At 36.8% G+C, this 24,261-nt stretch overlaps 1 protein-coding gene across 2 annotated transcripts in view; it reads right to left on the bottom strand.

Moving 5' to 3' along the window:
- Window positions 1–24,261, bottom strand: part of GRID2 (glutamate ionotropic receptor delta type subunit 2) — a 729,516-nt gene that overhangs the window by 575,903 nt on the left and 129,352 nt on the right. For both annotated transcript variants that reach the window (XR_009747555.1, XM_061477352.1), the window contains exon 2: window positions 7,356–7,511. Coding sequence is in view for 1 of the 2 variants with exons in the window: in XM_061477352.1 (XP_061333336.1) it covers window positions 7,356–7,511 (156 nt within the window). In the remaining variant the exon portion in view is untranslated. The remainder of the gene's footprint in view (window positions 1–7,355; window positions 7,512–24,261) is intronic.

Raw genomic sequence — 24,261 nt, 5'->3', positions numbered from 1 at the left:
TTTAATCACATCATAATTTGCGTAGCTCCCTTAAAAGTAAGCCACTAGCAGTGTGTCAGAGTACATTAACACAACAGACTGAAGCACTGTGTCTAACGTATGAAAATGTATATTGGGTACTTGTGAACTGCAAGTGGAAATGTGCATATTGCAAAATCAGAAATGACCCAATCTGGATTTAAAGCGCAAGTACTGCACAATATCAGCCTATGTAGCTACCCTTATATTAACGTGATAAAATGCACTCTACACCCTATCATCAAAGGGCATCCCACTTGTCCATTTATTTATTTGATTCACCTTTTAAAAGAGCTAAAGAGCTTAACAGCCTGCCTCACAGTCACATGCTTTTTAAGCAAAAGCCTGAGAAAAAAATGGTTTCAAGCCTTTTAAAAGTCATGTCTGTCACCTGAAAGTGGAAGCTCTGATACAAATGTCAAAATCTGCCATAACTTGGCAATGCTGAGCCAAACTTTGGCAATGGCAAATGGCATCCAGTGTTAAGAAAATCACTCTTGCTGTTTTAAAGTCATGAGAAAGCAGAAGGAAAAAAAAGGCTGCAGAAAGGTAGTGGTGGGGTAGGTAACCCAAACTCTGAAACACTATTCCTTGGTTTCATGTGTGGTGCCCACATAAGTACCTTCAGCCGTATCACTGCACCTGAAAGCTGTGATGCAGCCAAGTAGAACACTGGGATGCTCCTGGGTTTCCTGGTCACCTGAAGAAAAGTGGTTTCCATAGAAACACTAATATTCTTTCCTTAAACCACAACAAAGACATGAAGCAGGCATAAAGCGTATGTTCGGTGGGTTTTAGGTACTCTGTGAGGTGACGTGGATAACAGTAACTAAAAGATGGCAGGTTCTTGCTCTAGCCTGCACTGTAGAAAGCCTCTTTTCCCCCGCTTTGGCTCAGTAATTTGGAAAGCATATTTCAGAAAAGGCTCTTCAATTGCACTAATATCAGTAGTTTAAATATTTTAGATTTGCCTTTTGAGAATAAGGACTGCTGAGGTTTACACCTTTTTTCCTCAAACCATCTATTTCACATTGCTTAAACTACCCTAGAGAAATCCATTCTTGATGGACTGATTTTTATTTATTTATATAGATTTAGGAGAATCTTTCGGAGATGAAAATAAAAGTTTTTTTGTTTTTTTGTTTTTTTTGTCCTCAAGCACCTGGAAGTCTAGTGCAGCTTAGAGCTGCCAGATTTTGCTTTCAAACTGGAAATAAAGGTAATGTAAGTTGTCTTGCACTTGGAGAAAGCATTACTATAGAAAAAATTAGGAAGCAGAAAACATTAGAACCCAAAATTCAAAGACTGGAGAGTGGTAGAAGCCTTGCAATTACTGTAACTGCTGCAACAGTATGAGGCCTTTCTCAAAATGAAACTGATCCCCTTTTATAGTTCACAGTATGTTCTGGGTATATGGCATCCAGGCAAAGGAAGGTCACAATAGCTTTGAAATTCTTGCTAAAAATGTGTTATATACGCATCCTGCTTCTCTTAAACTAAGCCTCTATTACACAGCCCTCTTCTAGTTCAATGTTCAATCTTTCCCTCTCCCTGATCTTCTTCCATGCAACCACTGTCTTCCCAACTGTCATGATGCTATCACCAGTGTTGTAAAACGTTTTTTCTTAAGCCGCCAACACTTGGACTCCCATGGTGCATTTATGCAAATTGGAGATCTGATTGATTTTGTGGGGTTAGCAGGACTAAAATGAGAACAAAGCCTGTGTGAGTACAGGCTTCTCACCCAGTATTTAAGAACAAGGCACAGCACCACTAATGGTGGTACGTTATGTGGATACACAGAGGATAGGTAATTCAAAAGAGGTATCTTGCCATATTTTCTGAAGTACTAATGATACAATCAATTTGCAATTGCAAACATTTCCAGCAGTTTCTGATCTTACAATGGAATGCTGTATTACTTTTTGAATGCTTCTCCTCCTTTTCTCCCTTAACTTTTTATAGTTCAAATCCTGGTTGAAAATGATTTTTTCCTCCTCAGTATTAGCAATATCATTTCACATCAAAATCCATTTTATTGGGAAATAAGAAAGCAAACCTGAAATGAAACAGAAGGGCAGTGAAGAAGTGCAAGCCTGTAAAGGTTTCATCTCAAACCTAACATGTACTGGTTAATAAACAGCACGAGAAAGGCTGAGAAATATGAAGAAATAACTGACACAAAGTGAAAGAAAGTTTAGTAGTCCATGAAATCTGTGGATTTAAACAGGTCTCTACAGCAATCAGAGAAACTGGAAAAGACAATCTTATTACATTCATCTAGTCCCAAAGACCAAAGCAGATGTACCCATCAGGCCATAATTCCCGACCATAAACCTTTGCTTGAATAAAATCCTGCATGTGACCTTCATACTTATTGCTGCCCTACAAACCTCTGCTGCTCTACAGCTGAATCCCATTTAGTTATGACTCACTGCCTTATTTACTTCACTGATCACAATAAGCTTTCAAAAGCCATTACGAAGGCTTGAGTTGGTGTCTGTAAGCATACTCTGGTGACTAACATGAATGACAAAAAGGTTGGTTTAAAAAAAATAGAAATACTCCCCCATATATGTATGATTACAATAGGAAAACCTGTCAAACAAAGTGGACTTCAAACAGCATCAGTCAAATCTACCTGTCATGCGCTATAGGTTGCCTATAGTAGGAAAACACTGGGTTACTAAAAATATTATTTAAGATAGGCAAAATATGACATTAAAAAAAAAGGAGATAGGAGAAAGAAGCAAGATAAAAAGATATGAGCATCAGGTAAAGTGTTTGTTATAAGGCTTAAAACATTGGCAATGAATCTCCAAAGACCCTGCACATCCCTGCACATCTTTGGAAATGGGTCTTGCTGAGCTCCAGCAACCCTCCAGATGCTGCAGATGCCTCAAGCACTGCAGAGTTTGCTCTGTAACTCTTGGTGTGCAAGTGGAAATGGCAGCATGAGAGCTGTAGAAACTGTGCTGCCTGAGGAGGCGTATCAGCATGAGCAAAAGTATTACCTCTGGTTCCAGTTAACAAAGCTCCCCCTCAGTCTATTTGCCTTAGGATAGGAATTACAGCAGACAATAAAACCAGCAGACAATGGAAAACACCTTTCCCCAAATATAAGTAAATCAGTATTACAAGTATATGCAAGACTTCGTGGAAAATGTTTAGATGACAAGAAAGGTTTAGGGAATCATTAGCAGTTGTTTGAAACAGATACTTAGTGGTCTGTCTACCAAGATAACTCAGCAGAGAATACCACAAAAATGCACAAGCTATTGCATATTTCACATTAGCCATCCATCCATCGTATGATCATATTACTAATAAATTAAGGCTTGGAGGAAATAGCAGGATTTCAAACACAAAATTTAGGCTTTAATTATTAGTGTATTGAGGTAAGCACAAGAATAATGAAAATGAGAGATAAAAGAGCACAATGACATTCTGACACACAAAAAAGAAGTGATGTAACAATTTTGACCAAATTTTCCAGTGAACCAAAAAAACCCCAAACTGTCCATTAAAAAGAAATACAGAAACATGACTTTTCAAAAATAATTACACTTTAAGTATATTGTCAAACTCTAACCTGTTTGAAAGCATGTCCCACCCTATTTGAAGTCTCACAAGAAAGGAAGTAGTTTACACTAATGTATATTATTGCCACCAGTATGGTTCTGGCATCAAAATTCATTGTTTCTTAGGGCTAAAATACTGACTTGCTACCATGCGAAACCTGACTATCCCTACCTCCATCACTCTCTATACAAAGAAAACTTCCAATTCCTGCTTTCCCTTTGTAGCATCTTATGGGGCCACAGCAAAAAAAAACAGCTACAATATTCTTCCTCTCACAGTAACACAGGCCCACAAATATTTTGAGACATCACATACAAGAGTATTGCAATTATTGTGAAGTATTTTGCACTGAGAAAAGAGGAAGAGACAAAGGAACATGCTCTGTTGGAAATCTCCACAGATGCATGCCACTGTGACACATCCCAGCAACTGGGCTGCACCTCACTGGTCCTTATGCTGACCTACCAGCCAGGCTTGCCCTGGACATGCCTCCCACCTCATGGGGCAACCTCAAACTTATCACATCCTGATGGGTGCCTGTAACACCCCACGAAGTTGACATTCAAGCATGAGCTGCACAGTAAAGCACTAGGCTCACTGTTGGCCCTTTCTGACAGAACATACAGTGAAGGGGAGAAAAGTCTCCCTAACTTAAGGAAACTAAATTTCACCTCCTATTTCCATGCACCAGAACATTCCTATAAATCGTCCCTCAGGGCACTTCCAATGATATTATGGCGCAAGTCATTCACAGCTCTTCTAGGATAAAACCACTCAGCTTTGCAATACTGCCTTAGTGCGCCAATCAGAACTGTTAATGAGATGCCCTCAGATACAAATGGAAGACATTTCAGGGCACAGTAATAATTTATAAAAACAGATTTAGAGGGAAGAACAGCAAGTACCACAAGGCAGTCAATCCTTTCAAATTAATTATCTTTAAATTCCAAAATCAATATTAAGTATCTGAGTGTTCCTGTTTACACTGTTTGGGAGTTACTTCCTAATTTTGCTAATAAAATGAAACAAAAGGTAGCAATGATACATGAGGTCCATTAGTGGATTATTATGAAAAATAAATTTGTAAATACATCTCCTGTACCTAATGTCTTGTTCTTTCAGATCTTTGCTTATGACTGCTTGTTTTTTTAAAAATTTAAAATCCTAGGCAAGTTTTTTAAGAACCTATTCACTAAAAGGGACATATTTCAGACAAATTTGGACTGATTCTAAGTTGTTATTATGGATTTAATACTTCAAATTAACATTTTACCAAATATTGAAAGCTCTTTTTTTAAAGGCTGTTCTGCAATTTAGACAAGATGAAAAGTGCCATAACCACACACACACAAAAAAATAAATAAATTGTGAACTAAACCAAAATAAACTCCAAGCAGTTTACAGTTTACATTAAAAACAATCTAAATAAATAAAGAGTAGAATATAATAAATAAATAATATGGGTTTTACACATTAGGCACTACTTTGATAGAAGAGACAAAGGTACCTCAGACTCATATTAATGTTATGCTCTCAATAAAAGGATCATGCTGGCGTGGAAATGGTAAGTTTTGGCATTCTGAAAACCACACACTCAAGAACATGAGATTTAGCCTCATTCTAGTACTTGTTCTAGAAATAGAATACAGAAATGGTTTGAGTCTTTAAATGATCTTTTTTTCTGGTGTTTAGTGTAGTGCATTTTAGCAAAGTGTTTTCCCAAGGGATAAACCATGAAATATGTGGCAACAGTTATAGAGGTCCCCTTCTCTGCTATTAACACTTGTAAGAAACACAGTTAAAAACCAGGGGCAAGGGACATGAAGATGTGGAAGAAAGAAGAAACGGAGAAAACTGTAATTGAAACGTTATATATAGTGCAGCTTATGCCTATATTCATTTAAAACAAATTAAAAGAAACATTAACCGTGGTAAAACACTTTAACAAGCAAAAATTCACAGATACATGCATGCAAAAGATGCAGCCTTTGTTCTTCACTCAAATTATGCTGAACAAAACACAGGGCACTTAAACAATAGCAATTATGAGGCTTTGCTAGCCATGACATGCATTTACAAGAAACAGGTTTTACTGGCAAATATTTTCTTGAGCTCATCAATATCACAAAAAATCTTTTTTTTTTCCAACACATGGTAATAAAATTTATATCAAAGCTACTTGATTCACATTTCAAATATTGACTATACCAAGATATTTGCCAAGAAATTACATACACAAATTTTGCAAAAAATAAGTAATTAGCTATTGAAATATTGGGTCATTAACTCATTTGGAATGTTCTACTTCACTAGATGCTCCTGTTTTCTTTAAGTTAGAAATAAGTAAGCTGCTTAAAATGTCATTCTGTGAAGAATTTTGCAACTGCTCTACCACAGTGATAAAGGAAATAAATTTATAAATTTCAGTGTTAATCACTGTTAATCACAGGGCATCAGCTAACATTATCCATCCTGGATGAACTGGAAAAAAGCTTAAATACTAACAGTTCAGAAATCATCTAAAAAAGACTGACCTCACCCATTTTCTACCTCTGGATTCTAGAAGTATCGAATAGCTTCAGTTTTTATGTTGGTCTTTTAAGATTAAAATAGATTTGATTCTGACTGGAATATTTTCAAAATTCCAACTTTTTCTGCCTCACCCTTATGTCAAGCCCAGACTGCAATCTTCTCATCATATAGGTCTATCCACTTGTAAAATTTAACAAACCAAAAAAATCTTAAATTCGCAAAAATTAAGACTGTCACTATAAAAAGTAGTCATCAAGTATTAAAGTCTTTGTCATTAACATTGCCTTGTAAACAGTCCACTGAAGCCAAGTAGGTACTAACCTTTGATTTCACAAGTATCAGAGCAACTGTGCGTGTTTGCTGCCTCAATCTCAAGATCCACATCAAGTGTCAATACAGAGCCAACAAGGATATAAAAAGGCATCAAAATTTTGTTTTCTCATTAAGAAAAGTTTAATAATATGCCTACAATAAGCATCAACCATCTCAGACAGAAATTAGTGTGCCAGAACAATAAAGAAATAATGAATGTTTAGAAAATAAATTTGAATCCATATTTCTAAAGACTTCATACAGCTGTCTTAGTTGTATGAAAACTGCTCAGTCACACCAGTGATTTGCTAATCCAGCTCAGAGGGATTTCAAATATTGAGTCCCGTTATCATCCTACTGCTATCACAGGAGCCCAGAGCAACATCCTCATCTCTTGACCAATAATTGGAGAATGACAAAGGATGGACTGAGTACGAAATCATATTGGACACAGGTCGCTTTTTGAGTCTCTAATCCATCTTACAAAACAGCTATCTTTTTCAGGTGCATGTGCTGAAAAGGTTATCCACACAACAACCTATGTTTTCCAACTAGGTGCTGCTAGATATATGAAATTAAACTGAAAGCTAGCATAAGACATCATAAATTAAAGACTATTGGTTTGACAGTAACTTCAAAGCAGCCTGCAAAAGAAGGAAGGAGTAGGCAAATTGTCTGAGTTCTCTACCACTTTATCAAGAACTTTTGCTTACAAAATGGATAAAATCCAAGTTTATAGCTTGAACTCACTATAGCAACACAAACCACAATGGCTAAATCATATTATATGCAATATTTTATCTCCTATATATAAAGAAGCCAGCAAAACTTACAAATTCCTTATAAAGCTAGGTAGCATTTTGCATGTCTCTGCAGAAACAACAGCAGAAAAATCTGTTTAGATGTCCTACCTTCTTGAACCGCCTGAAATGGATTGTTGCCATCCACAAATGTCACTGAACACGTGATTTTCTCCGTTTGTAAGATTTCATCATTTTGGTTGAGATCAGCAACTGCCATTCGAAAAACTTCCTCATCTTTTTTGGCAGATTCATCAAAAATTGCCCCTGGGGAAATTAAAAAAACAAAACAAAACAAAACAAAAAAAACAAAACACAAAAAAAATCACATTGCACCTTTCACCTGCAGTGTCCCATGCGTTCATCATAAGCATTTAAGACATTTTACACTATAACATCATCCTTTCACTCACTCGTGAAAAGCAGTTGTCTCAACACAGAGCTTCACAATATACAGAATTTCTACATTTTTATGTAAATTAAGATATAAGTTGAACAGATGCATAGACTCCAGCTAGAAATATTGGGTAAATCTAATTAAACACAAAACAAGTTATCTGTGTAGGAACATGGCTAAGAAATGAGAACTAATTACCATTCCAACAGTGCCATTTAGTATACTGAATGACTGCTACTAGGGATATATATTTGATATAAATATTATTTATAGGTGATATGTATGTATCTTATATAGGATATATATTTAATATCATGCCAAGTGACAATTAAAAAATATAAAGTTTAAATGAGTTGAGAATAAGCCTAAAATGATAGCAACACTCAGGAAATGAGTTACAACTGACAATCATGATCATAGCAGCCTTCCAATATCAGAAGGGGCCTACAGGGATGCCAGAAAGGGACTCTTCATCATGGACTGTAGCAATAGGACAAGAGGCAATGGGTTCAAACTTAGATAGGGAAAGTTCAGGTTAGATATAAGAAAAAAGTTCTTTACTGTGAGGGTGGTGAGGCACTGGAACAGGGTGCCTAAAGAAGTGGTAAATTCTCCATCTCTGGCAGTGTTCAAGGCCAGGTTGGACAGAGCCTTGGGTGACATGGTCTAGTGTGAGGCCTCCCTGCCCATGGCAGGGGTGCTGAAACTAGATGATCTTGTGGTCCTTTCCAACCCATTCTATGATTCATCAGAAACTGGAAACTTTTAAACTTAGGAGGAGTTGGCAGAGTGAGGGTGTCCATACACAGACAGGTGTGCTGAGAAAGAACTCCAAGGCTAATCCAGAAATTCTAGGTTTTTTTTTCTCTCTTGAAACTATAGTGCTCTTTCAGCATCACTAATTTCATATTATTTTACATTTGCTTCTTCTATGAACTATTTACGCAGAAATGGCTCGTATTACACTGTTATAATCTTATGAAGAATGTTAATTGTTTCAAACCCTCAAATCAGGGCTATTAGATTTTCAAGCACCTTTAAAGCTTTCATTTCCAGACAGAAAAGACAGAAGGGATGCTTCAAAAACAGACTTCTGAAAACTGTATTTAATCATTATGAAATTTCTCCAGTTTTCAGGTTTATTTATACTTGAGTGTCTGCTGTCAACACAAAACTCAACTAAGGCAGCGTAAGTGGTGAGGCAGCCAAAGATAATAGAAAATGCTGATCACTGATGATTTCAAGAAAATACCTGCAATCAGTGCTGAAAAGAACTGAAAAAAAGATAAATTTATAGGAAGTGTCTACTTTAAAAGAAATAAACTTCATGCACAGTATTTACCATGTTTTTCCCACTGACCTCTAACACTCATCTCCCTGCCAGCACCACTCATCCTACATGAGCATCATCTCTTCCTACAATCTGACCGCTCTGACTCTAGCATTTTCCCTCCTGAAGCTGCTGCCATCTGGAATAGCTGTTCTTTACCTCTCCACCTCATTCACCTGTCATCTCTGTGCAAATCTCAGCTGAACATATTCATTCTCTCTCTTGCCCACCTTTCTATTTTCCTTGTTTTATTTCACTCCATAATGCAGAGCTGCAAATGTCTGAGAATACTTCTGGTATGCAAAGACACAAGGTACTGCAAACCATGTCTTATCCACAAAGATGACTATTTGTGTATCCATGTAGCACTTAATGGTACAAAAGACTTTGTCCAATTATATTCCTTAAAATGTTTCTTTCTAATCACATGGAACTGTTCAAACCAAAACCACACATGCTGATGACAACATAGCCCAGCAAACACTGTAAATAAACATCTGAAGCAACAATTTTACAGGCTGCTAAAATGAAAGGCTGTTAAAACTAAGAAGAAAAAAAATAAAAGTGGATAATAATGATAGTAATTAGTCAAATTCTATCCCTGTGGAGCAATTCTGTAACAAATGCCGCACTGGAAGGAAGTGAACATGCACAGGTTTCATGCACATGCACAGGACAGATGCTGTCTGTGTTGCAGAACAGCATGGCAAAACAAAGACATTCCAGCCAATACCGCGGAGTACAGCTTCTTATTCTACAGCTTGGAAATGCCATCTTCAGTCTGGCTTTGCCCCCAAAATAATCTAGGTCATTTACTGAGTAGAGGATACAGAAAAGTACAAGGTATGTACTGTTCCTTTTGCATGTTCTATCACAAAAAATCCTATTCGGCCACGTAGCCCTTCCACCAGGCAGCAGAGAACTGCTCCCAAGACAGCACACTTGCCAGTCCAGCACCTAGTTTCTTAACAGAGGAATCTCCTGAGAAACTTTGTTTCACACATAGATATCCCTAATAAACTCCTATGCTTTTGCTCCCCTTTCTCAGCCTTGCACAGCTGAACAAATAAAGGTATCACACTTTACAATTATTCCCATAGTGAGAGCTCTTACTCTCTCTTTTCCTCATGTACAGCTGCAAAATGAGAGAAATGGAATGACTGCAAATTTATTTGGAGCATGTGTCCAAAATGAAAACTTTTGTCTCTAAGAGATCAGAATGTAATGAACAGTTGAGTAGAAGAAGCAAATTATTCCTACAGATATTGTAAGACACTCACTCTCTAGAAAATGATGCGACAAAACTATTTACAGTGGGAGTCTTCAAAATCATACAAAATAGATACTGTTCATTTCTACCCCCACTGCTCACCTCAGCTGAAACAGGCCTTGCACTAAACATGTCATTTCTAACTATACTCAACGAGTATTCACATGATTGTGTCAGGAGTTGACATGCTGACACAGCAAATACTTTGCGCTAGCTTCCCCCTCCTGTTTTATTAGCATGTCGTTACTTTCAGCTTTATTTCAGAATCTGGATGAGGACAGCACAAATGTAATTCTCTACTGGCTTTTTAAAAACCCTCAGCACATCAATAATGTCCTCTAGCTCAGAAGAGAATTCTTTGTGCTTAATTAACTATCTCATCTGCATTTGACCATGTCAACCAGAAATCTGTCAATTTAAATGGATACAGACCAAATCATACAAACGCTCAATATGTCCACCAAGTACCAGTGACCTCATCAGAAAGGCTTTTCACAAAGATCACTTGTCCTGCTGACCCATGCATACAAAAATATAACCCAAATTAAATATTTTCAGCTACGCCTAGAGTAATTTGCAGTCTAGTGAAACTGTCCCACAAAATGTGAAAATGGGAAATGTGTTGTCACTGGAAGGATGAAGTGTGAAGAGATTTAAACCAATGTTCATCTTTCTACTGAGTGAGAAAGGACAAAGTCCACAACTTGCAGTGTTTTCAAGTATTGTAATTTGATTATCGATGAAAGTGCGATGTTTCTGGACCTCAGTGCCCCATATTAGTCTCAGGAAATTAAGCACCTTGTTTCAAAGAGGAGACAGAGTACGTGGACCAAATGCTATTGCGAACTGAGGTCACAGTTCAATTTAAGTAAGTTTGCGTTTCACGTTAGAACATTACACACACATCTCACCAACAAAAGTAAGATACACTTTGCCTAGTAATTTACTAGTTCACAATTCCATGTATGTTTGGAGAGAAAAGGAAGTAAATGAGGAAGTGTAAAACACAGTAACTTTTTGAGCAACTATCTGATGTTCTTGGCAGCTGATAATTCTATGAAAATTCTTTGTTCTACTGATACTGCCAGCCTGTTCTAGTGTCTGAATCCAATTCCACCGTATTTTCACAACTGCTGTTATTGCATTATTGTTCTGAATGATAAACTTAATGCACCTGCTGGGAGAAGGATAGCCACACTGTTAACACTCAGAACTGGAAGCTGGGGGGTTTGAGTCCTCAGGGCAAATCTGATCTGAGACGTCCTTCAAGGCTACGAGCACACCATCACAGGTCTAGCTACCCAGTATGAAGTAAGGTTAGGAGACATTAATTTCTGGGGCTTAAATCAATGCGACTGATATTTTAGATACACTGTAGAATAAAATGCCATGTTATTTCTAGGTCTTATGAGTGTCTAGTTGGGAAAATTTTTATAGAATACATTAATTATTAACTAATGGGAAATGCCTGGCTATACCACATACTATCGTGTCTGAATGAATGAATATGCACATACAGCTTTAGAAGGCAAATTATATTATAACAGAATTATTGTCAATGAGAACAAGAGAGAGTTGACACATTTGAGAGTCTGGCTCATGCAGGAATTTAGAAGGTCATATACAGAGACCTTTCCTTGCGCAAGCAACTCCCATTATCATGGCATTCAGCATGCATTAGTAGAGCTAGACCATAAATTTCTCTTGTGACACATTTAGAGCTGCTGTTAAGTTTCTCTATCGACAATTGAGTATATGCGATCGTATCCTGATTTTTTCAATGAAGGGAAAACATCAGCATGCTTATCCTTTCTCTTGTAAGTTGTGTAAGTTTTAGAAACCCTACAGGGCACAGTAAGCTTGATTTTGTCACTGCAGCACAAAGAGAGTGGAAATCCTTTGTATTAGGAGGGAGTTTCCACTAGATGAGTCCTCAGCTATGTCACATATCACACTGAGAGCCAGGCATGGCACAGGGCTTGGGAGTTGAACCCCACCAGCCTTTGCAGACCATGGCCAGCTCACACAGGGCCAATGTGGTGTAGCTCAGGGCAAAGCCAGTCCCTTGCATCTAAAGTCATCAGACTTATGTTTTTGCTCCCTAGAGACTCCCTATTCTGCAGCACAAAATTCTTAGCACCAGTGTGGATCTAGGCCAAGCTGAAATTTTTGAAAACACTCTTTGTTTGTTCATTTTAATTTTTCAAGACTTTCACAGCTCCCATGATAACAAGGAAAGAGACAGCAGGATAGGCTGAGGAGCATCTGTGCTAGCTCCTTCTGCAGAGAAAGTCATGTTCCCTTGCCCACCAAATGGTAAAGGCAAGATTTCCAGCCCCCTTATCATTCTCATGGCCCTTCTCTGGAGTTGCTCCAACAGCTCCATGTCCTTCTTATGTTGGGGACATCAGAACTTCACACAGCAGTTAAAGTGGGGTCTCACAAGAGCAGAGGAGCAGGATCAACTCTACTACTACAGGCTTACTGTACTTTTTTTTTTTTTCAGTAGTCTTTTGTAAAGGTCTGCTTCTGTTAGATAAGAATTGATGTTTTTCCCAGCCATACAATGAGCAATGACAGTTTCCCCAAGATCACTGACAGTGGTTGACCACACATTACATATGTTTGCATACTAGTTGCTATCTCTAAAACACATTCTTTAATCAACCATAACTACATCCATTTTAAATCTAAACAAAAACTTAGCAAAATTAATAAATACATAGTCCACACTTAATCAGTGTGACTGTAATCAGAACACACGAAAAAGAAAACCCCACCCCAAAATATAAATAAATTAAAAAAAAAATCTACATTATTTTCCAGGGAAGCCATCCTCCCTGCAAATCTTGCCATCACGTTCTGCACTCTGGGGGGCATATACAAACAAGTAGTACATTACTGGTATTTAAGGAATAGGAGTAGCTACCTTTTTAGTTGGACAGAACAATTTAATCAAAGGTTAAAAGGCTGGACTGGAGAATGAAGGAGTCTTCCATCATGTTTTCCCATTCACACCTCAGTTCAGCAAATGCATTGCATGCATTTGTAGGAATATGAATATACCTCTCTCAAGTCACACCTTAAAGTGATACTCTTTGCTGAACTTAATATAGTGCTGCCACCTTTCTATGGCACCACTTACTTTAGCCAATTCAGAAGGTATCTCTGCTCACTCTGGGAGCTACACCATAAAAATATACAATTTCTGTTCCCTTTTTAAACGATTAACCCCCTGTTCTCAGTGGAGTTATATGTCTGGAACATCATGTAAATGATACAGCAATTCCTTCCCTTTGTTGTTTTTTGTTTTCTAACTTAAAATATTTGAAACAAAGAGGTGAATGAGAAATTTCAGAGCTTTTTTAATCTGGCAAACTGCTAGAGGCAAAGTCTGTTTCAAATAAAATGGAAGTAAGAAAAGTGCTGCTATCACCTAAACACAGAAAAGTCTCTCCATTCTTCTGCTGAAGCATGGTTTTTTTTTAATGTCCCAGTCTCACAGTAATGCAACCAATAAAAGTCAATTATAGAAAAAAACTCCTGGTAAATAATAAAATCCCTTCTCAATTGTTCTACAGTATCATTAACTTAAGCGATCCTTCAGCAGAAAAGGAGTGTAAAAACTATTATATCAAAGGAATAACAATCAACATACATCTTGCATTTTTATAGACAACTGATTGCACAAATTGCAGAGCCACAAAGAATTTGTTTCTGAAAATTGAAAAGTACTGCACAGACACCTGTTGTGGCACTGGAGACTGCTATTTTCTTCTGTAGATGCAGCAGAGCACAATATTATCATCATATAAACAGTACATTTTATACACAATGTACCTTTCACAGGATAAGAATTAAGACATCTTCTTCACACTGTTCCACTATAAACTTGATGTGGTGATTAACTACAGTGATAATAACTTCACATTCATTATGCAACAAATGAGCTGACAATAATGAGAAGTTTTCATGTTTTCTGTCATATCCATAACTATCAAGTTGGGGTCTAGCTGTGAAAAGCATCTGGTTTGGTAGATATTATTGCCACATTAATATCACATAGAGAAAGTTAGTGTGATTATCATAAATTTGCAGAATAGTATCTGCATTCTTTAAAAAAAGATTTAAAATAAACCTTATGATGTACATTCAGAGCTGTTTTAGAACCAAAGCAAACACTCCATATACCATTTCATGACTTTTATTAGCCCCTGCCTATGAATTCAAGAATACCTCTCACAGCAATGTCAGCAAGGATGACTGCATCCTAAAAGCCCCCTAAATTGTTGTTAAGCATTTGTCATTGCTTATTGCCTCTGATCTCACACTCACTGCTCTGCATCTACATGCAAGTTTGCATTGTAGCTTTTGAAAGACAAACTAATGCTTTAATTAATCAAATGACGTAGACTGCTAGGTAGAGACAGTGGAAGACTGCTGCCAGACCATTTCTTTATGACAAAGAGCTGCTGTGGCACCTTGCTCCATTAGCAGTTGAACTTTGAAGAACAAGATTACCAATATGCGAGAGATGTTAACACACAAACGTATGCCTACATACACACACAGATGTAAAAGTGCAAAGATTACAGTGTGAGATTTTTCTGGAGGGCATATTTCTGGGGATTTTTTTGTTTGTTTTTACAGGTTTTTTGTTGTTTTTTTTCCTTTTCTATTTCACTTCGAAATTTACACGAGCCTTTTGCTTCAATTAGTTGAACCTTTTCATGCAGTAGAAGCAGCCTGGTTTACAACACTGAAATACAGGTGTTGACACTAAAGATTGCCATCAGGAGGGTATCACTGGAATAAGAAGTTATTTCTTGAGTACCACACAGTATATAAATCCAGCCTCCTATCCAATATAAAAAAATAAGATTAAGAGGTGCTGAGTAAGCATATCATAGACTCATAGAATTATGGGTTGGAAGGGACCTTTAAAGATCATCTATTTCCAAACCCCTGGCCATTGGCAGGGACACCTTCCACTAGACCACGTTGCTCAAAGCTCCGTCCAGCTTTATCTACGCCCCAGGTATCACAGACAGATCCCTGTTAAATATATTGCTTTTAAAAATCTGATACCATGTGCAGTGTTATGAATGCCAGAGTCAGGAATTAAATAACAGGGAGGAAAGCAGCAGCAAAAAAATGGTTTATGTGTCTACCTAAAAATGCAAAGGCTGACTTTGAAATTAATCCTTTTCTTAAACAGCTTTTCTATTCTTTACAGCAGGTCTTTATTCTGATGGAGGATAGGCATTCAGCAAGTCTACACACAAACATGCTTTTAGAGTGTCTGAGCTGGAAGAAACCAAACAAATCAGTCTCATAGTCATCTAGCCCATTTTCTTGCCAAGGCAGGACTGTCCTGTAGAGTGCAATTTAGATTTCAGTTGAAAATTAACATATGTAGTCTCTTTCATTCTTATGTTACACAGAGGGTAACAAATCTGGAAGCCATTGGTGTCCAATTTCAACACAAACATGCATACAAAAATGCCTTCAGAAACAGCCACTTTCTCAAAAGCATATAAATGACCCCATTTCTATTAGCATGTTTATTATTTACTTCTCAGTACAGGTTTTGTTAAACTAGTGCCACTCCCCTCAATTGTTAAATCTGTATTACACCATTTTGGTAAAAGAACAACCCATGTTGCTCCAAAATTTGGTCTCCAAATATTCAGGACTACGGGCTCCAAGTGACTTCATGATCATAGATGCTGAATACCTTAATTCCTTGCTATTCTTTATAGAGGATAGTGCAATATCATCTTCGTAGTTCTTACTCATGGTTAGAGAGAATAACTTCTACATTCACAACTTGGCATTAACAAGTGTGTATAAAAAAACCCAGACTCTCAGAATATAACTCACAGATAAGCTGAATTAAACCTTATTTTTTTCAAAAAATTCACCCAATAAATTCTGGTAATGATGCTTCTATTTCAGAAAGGGTAAAAGAAGTGGAGAATAAGGAAAGCTTAATGTCATTCTACATGAGATACAAGAAATAAAACCAAAAATGCCCAACTTAAATTCCTAGCATTCTCTGCTGCAATTTGATTTCACACTTTGTTTTTAATAGCGCTACAGTTCTTCAGCAATATAAAGCTCTTTGAAAATCATAACGTTGTAATATGAAATGCCTGTGAATTTACATTTCCCAAAGCCTCACTGCAAGTCAATTAAATGTAGTCAAGTTCTGCTAAAGAGTAGTTTCTAGGGTGCAATATATGTCTGTAATTTTTTTTTTTTTAATCAAGTCATAATTTCTGATTCTAAGACAGAAACTGCATGAGGAATGAAGAACAGCTGTTTCTTCCATCAGCTTCTATAATTTTTGTGCTCTAAGAAGGCAAAGTAAAAAGGTAAGATTAAGGCAGCAGCTGAGCTATTTCCATAAACTCTGGATGTGTCAGACACCTCTTTCAACTCAAAATTCCCTTCCTCTTTCCCACATTTTTAGAGGACTTCCTAAGATAGTGCCATGCAATAGGTTATTTACAAACCTCAGGCTGCAAACCTACCCGTTTACAATTTAAAGAAATAACCATAGAAGAAATAAATGAAGCCTGATGTCAACCTCCAGCTCCAGATTTGTTATAAATTCAAGTAACTCAAATAACCCCAAATACACAAATATTTTTGAGAAACTAGCCTTTTCTTTTTTAAATGAAATCTAGAAGCATGCATTTGGTTTAAGTTATTCCCTGTCAAGAACAACTTATAAAAAGCCATACGCAAGCGAGTAATTATATTCCCATTTTTTAGAATAAGGAATATTAAGCATTTGTGCGGGGACTTGCTCAGATATTCAGTAATTAGTCACCTGTCAAAATTAGAAGAATCTAATAAAAAATTACAATTCAAAGTACCTGTCTCTATTCCCATCACTTAACACATACCATAATCTTAGAACACTGATATTATAATAACAGAAAGTATGCTGTTATTGTAGATCCTGCTTTACCTGAAAATTTCAGATGAAAAGAGAGGTGGCAGGTTTTTTGTTTGGAGGAGTAGTTGTAGATTTTGGTTTGTTTTCTTTTTTGTTTGTTTGGTTGGTTGGTTGGTTGGTTTTTGTTTGTTTTTTTTTTAAGTGAAGTGATTGTAAGCTAAAGGTGACAAAAATGTTGCGTGTAATGTCTTGAAAATCATTCTAACTTGAATGGACTCGATATCCAGTAGTTTAGGCAAAGGCTTTAAGTTTTAAGATCTGATCTAAATTAGAATTAAATTAAATTAGAAAGAAAACAAATGCAATCTGGAAAGTAGCTAAAGAAAATAAAAGTTAAAATTGCACACAGAAAACAAGAAAAAAATTCTGTCATTAACCACATTCAAATGTAACATGTAGAGACTGGAAAATTAATCAAAAAAATATCCAGAAGTGATACTTGTGGAAGGATAAAACCTGTTATTACTGCATGATCTCTATGGATCAATTCCAGTTTGTGAGGAGTCAACCAATGTGAGAAAGAAGCACTCTGACAGCAGCTAGTTGTAGCCAGCCATTTTGAGAAAATTTTCTTATTAATTTACAAAAGCAATGAAAAAGAACAAGCAAACACACCACTATCATAAAAAAATATAATCACTTTTTGGCAAAGCACTAGTATAACTTAAACCAGTTCCTGCTGCCAACATCCTGGGAACAGATCAAGAGTTTTTTTTCTCTGAGTCAGCAGAACTGTACCTGTAAAGAATGTGCATTTTATTTTCTGTCACATTTGATAAATACTTAAGTGACGAATGCACAGGAAGATCCATGTGAGAAGCATAACATTCATACTTTTTGTATTAGCAACTCTCCCTGGTCACTGGTTTAAAAGACATTTCATATAAACTACTTCTGCAACTTTGAGAAAACAACCCCAGTAATTGCTGTACGCAGGAAATATGAAGTTCATTACATGAGAGTAGGAAATTATTTTACAAAGCAGGACACGTTACATTCAACCCTAGAATCCAGATTCTGCCCTTTGCACTTTAATACTTCAGTGGATATATTTAGCTCCATTTTCCAGTTACTTCTGCCTTAATCAAGTCCTTCTGTGATTTGGGAAAAGATGAGTAAACTATTCTTACACTGACTTTGCCTGAAGGCTTATCACATGATTAGACAATAAAACTTTAAAATTTGTCTATAGGTTTTGAATCTCATTATTACTGTATCACTTAATTATTACTGCATCATTTTAATTAACTAGTACTGTAGTATTAGCAATTTATACAGAATACCTTGAGTATATTTTGACCCATTTTATCTGGCAGAATGTTGAATTAATTTTCCAAATTTCTCCACAAGACTTACACTAGAATTCTACATAATATACATGCTTCTTCCACCAATTAACTCCTGGTACTTGATTTCCTTACTAGTGGTCAGTTAAAACCCTGCAAAATTAATCATTCCTACAGGAATTCCCCAGCAGACTGTTTCAAACACAGCTAGTTTCTTAGAAGATATTTTTTTTTATATTTAAACTGTTGGCCTGTTTCCAAGCAAAAAGAGGATATCTAAATATCCTATATTTGATAGCAACAGAAAAAGCAGTTCTAGGACGTAAATCACAGCTGTAGGCATGACTCCAAATCCCTCATTTTTAAAAGTAGGTATTTCTCTATTGAACTAATTATTTCCCATGCTACATCTCTTCCAATCCCTTCTTCACTTTCCTGGGGTTTGAATCATTAGGCTTTCAACAATTTTCTGGACTACAGAACATCTTCACCAGTGCTGTAAATATGTTCTGCTACAGGGACACTGTGATGGTGGTCAGGACATTTTCATGGGACATCATAGTTTAAACTCCTGAGACAGAATAAAACTGATTAAGAGATCTGGAGGCACTTTTTACAATTTCTTTGATAATGTCCCAGCACACAAAAGGAAATTGCAGGGCACAACCCCCCCCCCCATTCCACTGTATTTCACAGGTAAGAGAATTCATGCATCTCAGTCCTGTAGAAGATTCAAGGCTGTAAATCCCAAAAGACCTTTGTACTATCCTTCTCTGCTTCTCACAACTCAGGAAAGAGCCAGACTGAAAGCACACCTTTGTCATCAGTTATGTTTATAGAAACCAAGATGCATTGTGGCTGAAGTTTCAGTTTTCATCTCAGAACAAATAAACATAAACACAATAAACACCTGCAGACCATGTATGTTTCTGATCTAAGCCCCAGGATTTTACCCTGAAGTTCCATACCTGGGTAACCTGGCTATTCCACCTCACATAAGCTGGCTTTGGAATAGTTAACCTATTCTCAGAAGCTTTTTGTATCTATTTCTGCTTTTAGTATCTTCTTTCTCTGTGTCTGAATACATATGTATAGACAATTGGAAAGGAACTATTAATCAGGTTCAAAGATAAATGACTTACCATATTTTGCTTTTCTAATAACTTTAAAAAAAATCTCTCAATAATCTCTCATTGACTCTTCTAATGACTTAAAAAAAAATCTCTCAATCGATCATCCTTACATAAAGTGGCAGGGAATATCTCTATATAAATGAAAACATCACTCTAAAAGGTAACACTATTATATCTGCATCTCCAATAAGCCACCCTGCAATATGAAACTCATGGAAACTTAGATTAGAAAATTAAAACACATATACAAGCTCACAGAAGGGGAACACTGTATAGAATTATCCGCTGTGAATACTCACACATGCATACTCTCAAAGTGAAGAAGCAAAAGAGTGTTTCCCCCAAGAGAAAATGGCACATTGCATTTTCAAAGTGAAGGCAGATCCTTCAAAAATGAAATACAAACTGGCCAAGTAGGTCTTTTGAGGTTTATAGGCTTTATACTGGAATATTTAAAAATGACAACGCTAACAAAGACTAACTATTCCTTTACCATTCCTCAGTGTATATAGTACATGATATATGAGTCCATGTCTCAAGCTTCATTTTTTTCAGAGATGGTTGCACCATCAAAGAGTAAGGACCCAAAAGTAAAAAAGTAGCAAATCTGACAAAAAGCTTTTGGGTCAGTTCTTATGCCACTAAGTCATTATAAAACCTTAAAATTTTCACCTACATTTCCACACATAAATTCTTCCAACTTCCTGTTCCATATGACTGTTGAAGAGTCCATTTACCATATTACAAATATAAATTTGCATACTACCTGAAGTTTTTGTACTTGTTTTATTAGGTTACTTTATTCTCAGAATTGTGCAGAAGAGTTAGAGAGAATTACAGGAACAAAACAAATACATGAATTCACAGTAAGAGATTTATGTAAAATAAGATCATCAAATAATAATTAAGAGTGAATAAGGAGCCATAATCACTGCTTAAATGCAAAAGGGGCAATATTTTCTAATAAATTCCCATAATGAGATTATTTTTTCTAAGAATCCAGCAGTAAACAGCTATCCACGCATCTTTCATTGACAGTATATTTCACAGCCTATGTTACCAAAAACACTTGAAGAATCAATTACAATCTGCAACTCCACTCCCATTTAAACGATAAATGAAAATATCTTGGGCTACTTTTTACTGACTTTTCACTATCAAACACCATACTCAGTTTTTAGTAATCATATCAAAATCTTGATCATCTTCTTAAAGTAAAAGGGAGTAGAACCGAATTTCAACAACTGCATGATGGTTCTACTGCAAACAGAAGTACCAGGTTACCCTCAGATACTGGAAATAGTGTTTGTGTTTTTCAAGAAAATATTTATTACCATTTCAATAAAAAGGAAGCCTGTAAAAGGTTTTTTTCAGCAGCAAGCAGGAGAGCAATCATGATAATCACTGCAGAGAAGCTAACTTGCCTTTCACCTACTTACGCTCTTCATGTACTGAAACAGTCCTGGTAGGGATATAATCAAGTTCTTCTTTCAGAAACTAGAACTAATTTTCAGAAAGATTATTTGTGAAACATTTCCTGAGAAGTCTCAAAAACCTCTGTGGATTTCAGGAAGACCTTGACATTTGACCCACATTCCTGAACAGATTATCAATGCATGCAGGTCTGCTCGATATCTCTGCACAACTTGAGCACATAGCATGATCTTTAAAAAAAACCCAATATTCAAAACCAGATTCTCATCAAGTATGGGAGACTCAATGCTTGTAGGGTATGGATAATAAACAGACAGAAAGGTTTTTATCAAGCATGGGAAACCAACGCTAAGAGCTTGCTCTTACTGTAGGAAGCAACAAATCACCAGAAGATATAGACTGAAACCCTCCATCGGGAATCTTCATATGTTCATTAGTTTAAGTTGCACTATAAATGAATTGAAGATACTTTAATATATATTTGGTTTATATATATATGAATATATATCAAATATATTTTCCTTTTTAATTGCAAATCATACAAACAGGAGTCCATGTGAAAAGAGCAGCTCTGGAAGCTGTCGATGATACTAATAAAAAAATGGCAAGCAAATTACTGAAAAAGAGTTTCTGTCTTTGCATTACTTCCCATGGATTTGCAGTGGGGTTGGAGGAATTATCCAGGCAGCCTGAAGTGGCTGCGGTTGCTCTACAACAGAGTACTATTGTGCAAGTGAAATACTGTGCTAAAGTACTGCAAATATAGAGTAACTGGAGGTTCACTTTTTACATGTCGTTTTCAAGCATCTCCCTTGCCAACTTAAAGGGCTTGGCAGGTGATTAAATAGTGGCCTGAGGTTGTACTTGAAGGAAAATGTGGCACAAGCTGCAAGTCAGCTGCAAGGTACACACATTACTGAAGAGCAGCTGATCACGCGCCACCCTAGGTAATCTAAACCAGAAAAATGGCATTTATAGGTTACGAAGACTCATTTTCCTACATATTTCAGCAGGCTCAAATACTGTGCTGTATAACATGAGCGAAAAGCTTACCCAGTCAACATTCACTAGGCTGATTTATATTATAAACTTTTCTCATCCATGCATACTATTATTTAGCATCATAACTATTGTTACCAAACCTGTTAAAGCTGCATGCTTATCAAAAACCCACTAGGACCACCCATTTGCAGCTGAGGAATACAGTGTCAAGAAAATTTCTCTATATATTGTGTGAGGAAGAGACACTTCCTGTAGCTTTGCTGCCTTTGAGAGGCAGGCATGCCAAGTACTGACAGGAGAATGAATAGAGCCAGTCATGCTAAACATGCCTCCTATTGTTTTGGACTGTGTCGGTCAGATCCACTGTCAACACATTTTCTGTTTCTCCCTCTGCCTCCCCCCACCACAATCTTTTGTTGCTGTTGTTGGCAATTTACACTCATCCCATTGGATTCAAGAAGAATATGCTGCAAAACATGCTGCATCTGCCGGAGTTACTCTTTAAAAGAAACACATGCATGTTTAATTTTTTTTTTTTTTTTTTTCCATGAAAGGACTCCAAAAATCACCCCTTGGGAAGCAGGAAGTGTTTTTCTCCTTTTGAAACTAAACCAATCTGTTAGGCAAATTCACTGCATTCCTTCTCACTACAAGGATCAGAGAGTTTCAAAGAAGGCCTCTGCTGGGAGAACACACCTCTCCAATGCATGCATGTGTGCTGCCGTACACACACATATACATGTATTAATGAAGCGCACATATCTCATTATTGCTTTACAACGATCAGGTACTGAAGGGAGAAGCCTCCCAAAATTTAATCATGTTCTTTTTGAAGACAGGCAGCCTAACCAGCCATTTGACCAATAACTCAGCCTAAGCCAGCTCTGTGTTTGCAGGCAGGCAGAGTTTGTGTTGAGTTAGACAACTTTACACGAGACGTGCAAGTTGGGATCCAGATATGGGTAAAGTCTGAATGCACTGCAGGTATTTGAGACAATTTCTGTTCTACCACTTTCAATGAAAAATTCTATCTTTTCTGCATTTTTTTTTTCATATCCAGGTAAAGAAATAATTCTGTAAGTCACAATAAAATGTTAGAAAAATTAAATCAATCTTAGTAAATGCTAATAAAAATTGGTTTATTTTGTAAAAAGATTTAGAAATGATGAAGTGAAAGAAAGGAAAAAGGTGTTACCTTCTAGGAAAGTATTTTAGCTGCAATGTCACAAATGGACACATTTCCTGAGAAAAAAAACACTGTCTAGGACTTCAGTAAGGTCTGGATCTTATTCAGATGGTTTTTTTTTTCCTACTGGTAAATGAACATGTGGGTGAACTGTCCCCCCAGAAAAGCTTGAGACCTGACATAGACTCAAGCTCAGAACTTCTGGAGCAAGGACCTTAAAAGTCAATGAAAATCCAGAAGGCAGCTCCAGTTTTATTTAATTTTCAAAACAGATTAAACTGGCAACTATCCTTGAGCTTAAACAACAACAATAAAATGTATGCACACTGCAAACTCGTTCCCTTCAGGCTTCCCCTTAGGGAAAATGTAGGGAATTCCATCTCTTGCCTTTCCTACGGTCAAGTGAAGGAACTTCCTCAAGAGATGCTGCAGCCACTATGAATAAAATCAAAACATAAGTTGCTAGGGCTCTGGCCTACACACATTTGAAAGAAGACTGAAACTACTACCTACAGGGAGAGGCTGTCAAGTGACAGAAAGTAACCCTGCTAGACAAAATAGGAAAGACTGTGATATCTATTCTTTATCAATCAAATAGACTGCATTGCATTACTCTTTTTAACCCTCAAGCTTTAGGAAGAAGAGAGGTATCTAAAGAGATAGCTTACTGCAATGACAGGGAATCAAACAAGAAATAAATGACGTTAGGCAGAGTGGGATAAAAAAAAACCAACCCAGAGGCCTATCAATCAATCAGTTTCAGGAAAGCTTAGACACCTGCAAACAACAGAGTATTATTTTCTAAACGGCAAGATATCCTAAAAGTGACATCCAGAAATTGAATAAACAGCATAAACCCTTAGGAGGAGGGAAAGAAGGAGATGTGCACTTAAGATTACAGTACTTAAGTACTTAAGGTTACAGGCTACCCCTGATCCGCAGGTTACACACTGAATCATTTTTAAACTTTGCCACTGCTTCCCAGCCTAATGCTGCTTCTGATAACAACACT

This window comes from Pezoporus flaviventris, unplaced genomic scaffold (assembly GCF_033815535.1).
Source record: "Pezoporus flaviventris isolate CSIRO_AGI_PZ_B2104156 unplaced genomic scaffold, CSIRO_AGI_Pfla_v1 ptg000002l, whole genome shotgun sequence".
NCBI lineage: Eukaryota > Metazoa > Chordata > Aves > Psittaciformes > Psittacidae > Pezoporus > Pezoporus flaviventris.
This window is presented reverse-complemented; position numbering and strand designations above follow the sequence as displayed.